The following is a 7,703-nucleotide window of genomic DNA, read 5'->3' on the forward strand; positions in this document are numbered from 1 at the left end:
TCAATTACAACTAATGTGCTAACTAGTTTTGATTTGGTACTGACTTTGAAGTGCAACATATTGCAATGCCATATGGTCACTATCTATAGCAATGCTCTCCCACAAATATTTATTGTAACTGCTCTTATTTCCGTCGTTGGTATAAGTGGCAGTGGGTGGTATAGACAAGAAATGTGCAATTTTCTACCATCTTGCTAATAACATTTCTTTAGTCATTCCGCAGTTCTTGCAGCCTGAACCAATGTAGGAATTCCACCCTTACACCTGAAATCATCGACTCATGAAATGTCAAAAATGAAATGTCCAAAACATGACATGTCCAAAAGTGGCCCATCAGAATTTGCCCCAAAGGGCCAGGGGAGGCCTGTAAAACTTGGTTTTCCTGCTAAGGCAAAAGTTGAGATAAAACCCCCTGCAACAAAACAATAAAACTTACAATGTGATCTAGAGAGAAGATCTCACAGAAAGAGCTTAAGACACGCCTTGCCTAATCTTCTCTCCTTGCTTATCTATGCATCCCCTTCTCTACCGACTCTCTCTACTTTCCCCTTATTAGAGGCACTGAAAGTTCACTAAGAATGCCTACATACCACATATGATGTATCTTGTGAATCTATTGTTTTTTCCCTTTCATGTTTGGTATAATTTTACATAGGGGTGTGCCTATGCCACTGAGCTTCAAAAAAGACAGAAAATCACAAAAATGTACGATGTACATACTTTACACATCTGGCTTAATTGTCATATACAAGTCATGGCTTAATTGTCATATACAAGTCATATACATATGGCTTAATTGTCCCGGTAGAGTTTATGAAATAAGTTGTAATGATGTCCAGTTTGTGAATGAATCATTTGAATCGGCCCATTTCAATGAATAGGAGAAACCTGTTGATAAAACCAGTCTGAATGATTCATTCATGAATAGAACTTATTTGGTTCTCGAGTTCAAATCACCGATTCAATGATCCTGTCGCTGTTTTAGATCATTTCCAAGTTTCTTTTTGGAGCTGCTGGTGTGTTAAACTTGTTATTCACTTAGTGAATAATTGATAATAATAATTTTTAGCTTTTGAATCAAATCTACAAGATGCTGCTCCAGATTTTCAGTGAAGTGTGCATTGCCTTGCACATATTGTGCACTTGCCTGTAAGTGTTGCAAGTGGACAGAGAGCCTTCAGTAAGCTTAACCAAGTAAATAACTATACCTCAGATCAACACGAGACGGCTTGATTTCAAAGATCAGATCAAAGATTTTGCTGTGAGAAAAACATGACACTTAGCACTTGTGGAATATGAAATTGCAAGTTGACAGCGAATGTCACAGACACCAGCTGGTGTGCCCAGGTTGACCACTAGAGGGCACTCCTTCTCTGACCTTTACCACTCAGCCATGAACTTCAGTCCCCATAATCCTTTGCCCAGACTCATGATGAATTATTGCATTCACTTGTTTGTCATTACATTGTTTGTCTCACCCTATGGGGCAAATTAAATAATATTAATCTAATAATAAAAGTAGCCTAATAATAACAGTAACAAATTATTATGTAGAGAGTATCCAAGTAATGTAGAAGTAACTGTCCAGTAGGGGCAGGGGGGCAGCGTTTCATATTATTTTGAAGGTACCCCCGGGAGCCGCCATTGGCTAACAAGCCTTCACCTGCTGTTAGCATCCCATTGACTCCCATTCATTTTGGCGTCACTTTGACAGCGAATAACTTTACATCTGAGGCGTTTAAAGACTCCATTTGTCCATGGTTTATTTCTAAAGAAACACGACAATGTATAAAAGGCTCCATTACCTTGTATCTTACGTTATGGCCCCGTAGAAGCAGTTTTTGTAAAAGTAGGCTAACGATTGCGTCATAACCACGCGACTCTCTGGAAATTACCGTAGAGACAGGAAGAGAAGCTTGCAGTCAATCGGGGGGACATGGAGGCATAAAGTCCGATAAAGTCAAGGGAGAAGCCCATAGAGAGTCATGACGTTGCTCCTGCTCCTAGCTCATGGACAGATCCTACTCACGCTTTCCGTCTCTGCAAGATTCGGAAGGGAATGGTTATAGATTTCGTTTGGCACAGCTACTAGAAGACTTACAACTGTCAGGCAGGCTGCTCACGTCACATCCACGTCATCAAGCTCAGTTTGAGTCTGCGCAGTACGCTCGGCAATCAGGAAATGAGGGCTTCTAATGTGCTTCACTTCTCTCCGTTGAAACCTATGGGGTCGCTGTGTCCAGTTTATATACTGTCTATGAGTAGGGGTCGCCAATTGACCAACAATATGGCAGAAAACAAACTCACCAAGCAGTTTCTTCTTTTTAATGAGACACATGAAGCTTACTTGTCATAAGATTTGACATCAGGCAGTGGAACTTGTTGACAGTGAATTGTATTTTCTACATTGTGTAGAAACTAAATGCAGCTAAATGCATTATTAACATGTTAAGAAGCCTACAAAGAAGTTATGAAATGAATCATGATTAATTATTGTAATCTATTGCCAGCTACAAAGTTGTAACATCTGTTTTACATACTTAACGAAGCAAATACTGAATATTTTAGGTTTATGGGAATCACTGATGATCAAACATAATGGCCTGGTTTCACAGACAGGGCTTAGATTAAGCAAGGATTAGGCCTTTAGGATCAATTAGGACATTTAAGTAGCTTTTAAACATGTCTTATAGAAAACATTACTGGAGTGTATCTTGAGACAAAACAATGGAACTGACATTTTTTAAATTGCAAATTGTTTCAGTTAAAACAGCTCAAACATGCATTTTAGTCTAGGACTAAACTTCAGCCTTGTCTGTGAACATGGGGGAATTCTGTTAAAATGTACAAAGCAAAACAGTTTTGTATTATTCAACAGACCACAAATAAAGAGAAAGGGATTGTGGGTGCTGGCGTCTTTATTCCACATGAAACACCCATCATACACAAATTACCACACCATTCCTTAGCAAATGCACTAAACTCGTACAATCGTACAACAACTTGTACGAGACTCATTATATCCCTGATGTAAAAAAGTTTTACATCATTAACATCACATTATTATCAACAATTCACACCAGCCCAATGGCAAAACAAGCAATCAATTAACAATCCATTTTACAATTCAAGGCATACAATTATTATTATTTTTTTTCACAAACATTTTTTTCTTTTCTCTTTTTTTTAAAAAGTTTTTTAAAGGTGGTTTTCTGAACCCATTTGATCTCTGAATAAAATGTCCGTCTTTGTACATCAATCCATTACTGCGACGTGCTGGTCTAAATCATTACTCATTTAGACTCATGTCAAGCTTAACCTGTTTAGGAAAGTGTAATGTAACTCATGTTAATTCATGAGGTTGGAGGCAGACAGTCCTGATCTATGGGAATGTTTCCTTCTCCTTTAGCTGTCGCACAAGAGTCGAGACTTCCTCTTGTTAATGTGAGTTTGTTAAAGGTGCACTATGTAACTTTGGTAGAAGTGCTTTCAACACTGAAAAAAATGATTCATTGACTTAGTTGAATTTACTAAAAAAAAATTGTTAATTGGTTCCACATAATTGATTTTAGCTACATTTAAACAAATGCATGTTGAACTTATTAAATTAGTTCAACTTAATGCATTTGTTTAAATGTAGCTAAAATCAATTGTGTGGAACCACTTACCATACATTTTTTTTAGTAAATTCAACAAATCATTTTTTTCAGTGTAGGCAGCTCAGTTTACATACAGTTTTTACATCAAAGTTACAACACACATACTGTAAGCATTACAACAAAAACATAAAACACACAACAGGTTAAAAACAATTACCCTATTTTTTTCTTTTTTCAATATTTTATAGCACTAATTATTCAATTGTATCCTAACCAACCACTAACATAGTCTCGTTGGTAACCCTCTTGAAATATTTAACCTAATTTGTTCATTATATGAGGCCCTATGCTGGTTTTAAATTCAGTTTTCTGGGAAAAAAAGACTATTTTCTGTGTCTGTAAGAGACTTCAATTCATTAGCCGCAGTGCTGTAAAAAACAGGTAAAATGTTGCTTCGGTAAATAGGATTTTATATGAGGTTGACGATATCGGTTTGGTTAGGAGGTAAGCTACGTTATTTTCTAGCGCAATAAAGCATAATATAATTTTTGCAAAAACGATTGCTACGACAAGATTATTTTTAAATGGATTTTAAAACGGAATTTTAAATTCCTGGTTAATATATGCTGAATTTTAAAACAAAAGATAGTAGATCTTAATATAGAATCACATATAGAAAAGAAAAGACCTGTAATGCTACAGTTCAATATTGGTCTTTTTTGGAGGCAGACAGTGCGCGTCTATGGGAGTGTTTCCTTCCCCTTTACAAGCATAACACTCATTCTCACTCACACAGCGGAAGAGAGGAACATGAGCCACAATCTGCTTAAACTTAGTCTCAAGATCAGTGTTGTTTTCGTCAGCCGTCCAGAAATTCCTGAAGACAAAAGCTTTAATTCCATCATGTTGTTTCCAGTTCTTCAGAGCATCTAAAATGTTGTGTCTGCCTGTTGCATCTAGACACGTTTTAACACAAGGAGAATTAAAGGTGTAGAAAACAGAGCAGCCGTCTTTTCTTTTATTCAAAAGATTGGTCATGGGAGAGTTGTCAGCAGGATTCAGCAGGAGAGACTCTGAATGCCTGTAGTAATAATTCTTTTTATTTACAACTTTCCTAGTTCCTGCAGCGATGAGATCTGATTCTGAATCCGAATCCTGCTGGTAAAGTGCGTTTGTTTCATCATCAATAGCATTTTTCACTTTCACAGCATTCTCCTGAGTCAGGAAGGTGTTCAGATTGAAGTTCTGTTGACACTGATCCTTCGGCACATTGATGGCGATGGCGTACTGATAGTGAAAACCATCTTCTTCAGCGACTCTCTTATAGCTGTTAACTCAATGAGTAGTCAATCAATCACTTCATTTGATTACCACCGTTTTTGATATGTTTGTATTTCTGAATAAAATACATTTCATAGGACTCTATTATTTTCTAACATTTCAATAAATTATTAATGTTAAGAATAAGTTGTTAATCTAATTCATTATCAATTATTGAATTTAGTAGATTAGACATGTTTTATTGAAATTTGAATAAACAAAACAAACAAATGGTTTCAAGTTTGTTATAATAAAAGCATTTGTTCAACCAAAAAACATGTTTTCATTCATTTAACTGCCATTTTAACTGATGATAATAATAATAACCATAATTTAATAATACCGTTTATTTATATAATAATTGATTAATACCATAAATCGTGATATTTTCTGAGACGTTATCATACTGTGAAATCTCATACCGTTAAAACCCCACACGAGTGTCCCCCACCCCCGCTGTTAAAAAAGTAACTGAGTAACTTTTACTCTGAGTAAATTATGAATGAGCTACTTTTTTTACTGTTACTTGAGTAGATTTTTAGACTGGTAATTTACCTTGTACTTAAAAAACGTACAACTTTTTTTTAAGTTGTAGTACTTTTATTTTAGTAGAATATTTTATTAATCTTCCCACCTCTGCTCATAATTTACCCGGGGTTAACAATTAATTAATGGATATCCATACATGGACATTTCACATTGTACATTTCTAGACCGTGGGTTAACGTTCTTGTATATTTGGAAATTAAATGTCATTGATTAAACGAACATAGCAAACAACCTGTTCACATGAGGCTCTAGCGCATCCTCATTACCGACTACTGTCAAGTTTTTTCTGAATGGACTTTTCAGACTATAAAGATTAATTGAAATTTAATTTACGGAATTAAAAGCTCTTCTTCACTTCAAAAAAATGCTTTTTCCGTTGCCATTTGACATTTTCCACTCAAACATACTGTATGTAGCCGGTGAAGTGGTTACCAGTGGTTCTAATTATAGGGTTTTTAGGCAGGCACCTGAAAGGAGGCCTCGAGATGGGGTCCGGTCTTATGCATTGAAGAGTGCTGTCTGATAGCACTTCCTTGGCTTTTTTTGACATGATAAGACATGATCTGGGTGAGCAGGTAGGCTTAGTGAAAATGAAATTATTGTTTTATTTTTTTCGCATTAGCTTTCTTTCACTAAATCAGGGCATTATGCTTTAATGCAGACACAGATTGTGGACTAGGGGTGGCCAATGTCCAAAAAAATCATATCTCTGTATTTGATGGCTGAATGGCGATAAACAGTATATATCTTCAAATAAAAAAGTAGAAATTACTTTTTTATTTGAATAACAATTCAGTATTTAAAAAGAAGAAGTTTTTTTCTTGTATGATTTATTTTTGGTCATTACATTTATTTATCTTTTTACATAGGTTTATTCCTTTTGTATTAATCAATAACATTTTTCATTTTTTATGTCACCTTTATTTTAAGGAAGAGTCTTATGTTACACGTACAACTCAAGCGCTGCGTCCGAAATCACATAGGCTACTGTTTAAGTAGATACTGTATAGATCTGTATCATAGCGGACGGGTACACACTGCGTCTTTTGGAGTGAAGAAGATATGAATAATTTATTATTGTTATTATTAGCCTACTTTTATTAAATTAATATCATTTCATTTGTCCCACCTTAGTTTCATAGCGCACAACCTCATAACCGACATAATGCAAGGATAATAAAATATTAATAAAATATTAGATAGATAGATAGCTTATGCCTCATTGAGGTCTATTATACAATTAATTATATAAGTTATATAATAACAGTAATAGGTCTGAACACTGCAATAATTAGTCATCAGTGAAAATTAAAAGCAACTTTATTTTAAACACAGACTTTCAAAATCAACTTTTTGAAAAAACAAAATATTTTTCTTCAAATTTTTTCACTACATATTAAGTAAAAAATTGACACCCACCCCCGAAGATAATATTGTATATCCCATCATCTACTGGTTAAAAGCGCAGTTTAGATTGATCATAACCCATGGGTTAACCACAGTGTGAAAAGCCCTCTTGTTGCTATACTTCCTCATTGCTAACTTTGATTCAGACTATGAGCTTTTAATTTTTCATAGACACTGGAGACAGACTTACTTCTGCTCAAAGAAGTTAATAATGCGGGCGAGAGTATTGATGTCCACAGTGTCTTCAGTGTTTTCAACACTTTCTGTCCAGTCGGGAAGCAGGAAGAGCAGCAGTCCACTCAGAAACACAGTGAACTTCTGAAATCACAAAAAACACACATAAAAACAAAATACAATTATAAATACAATATTAAAAAATTAACCATTCAAAGTGAAAAAACAACAACAACTAATAGCCTACTCCCAATAACAATTATGTGTTATGAGCCTTTAATGTGACTGACCATGTTGTTTGTGATAAGGAGTGATGAGAGGGAAAGAGGAAGTGGATGAGATTTATTCTGAGTGTAGTCCAGCCCTCTTCTTTAGAAGACTAGAGAATTACTAAGAAATCTGTCGCAATCACTGACTTTCACAATCTAGAATAATGCCATTGGCATTTTGTGTCCATAAGGCTCTTATAAATAATCCATTGTGGAAAAGAGAAAACAACAAGATATTATTTGTTTTAATAAATATCTGCATCAATGTTTATGCATGTTTGCATATTTCTTTTGGAATTAAATTCATAGTCATATAGGAATATGCTTTGAATCCGTTTACAATTCAGTCTGAAACTTTTGAAAGGTTCAATCAAGGAAGACATCA

The 7,703-nt window shown here is 35.0% G+C and overlaps 1 protein-coding gene across 1 annotated transcript; it reads right to left on the bottom strand.

The window, feature by feature from the left end:
- Positions 1-2,902: 2,902 nt before the first annotated feature.
- Positions 2,903-7,358, bottom strand: LOC311297760 (uncharacterized protein). The gene is made up of 3 exons (XM_084420196.1): positions 7,340-7,358; positions 7,066-7,193; positions 2,903-4,926 (listed from the first exon to the last, which is right to left on the bottom strand). Exons 1-3 carry the CDS (start codon positions 7,340-7,342, stop codon positions 4,296-4,298), a joined length of 762 nt encoding a protein of 253 aa, XP_084276322.1. The 5' UTR covers positions 7,343-7,358; the 3' UTR covers positions 2,903-4,295.
- Between the last annotated feature and the right edge of the window lie 345 nt (positions 7,359-7,703).

Source organism: Rutilus rutilus (genome assembly GCF_951802725.1).
Source record: "Rutilus rutilus genome assembly, chromosome: 9".
NCBI lineage: Eukaryota > Metazoa > Chordata > Actinopteri > Cypriniformes > Leuciscidae > Rutilus > Rutilus rutilus.

Excerpts from the sequence above, each read along its gene's own strand:
- LOC311297760 (XM_084420196.1), bottom strand. Across the intron at positions 4,927-7,065 it reads ATTAACTTCTTTGAGCAGAA|CTATAAGAGAGTCGCTGAAG; the intron begins GTAAGTCTGTCT and ends TTGAGTTAACAG.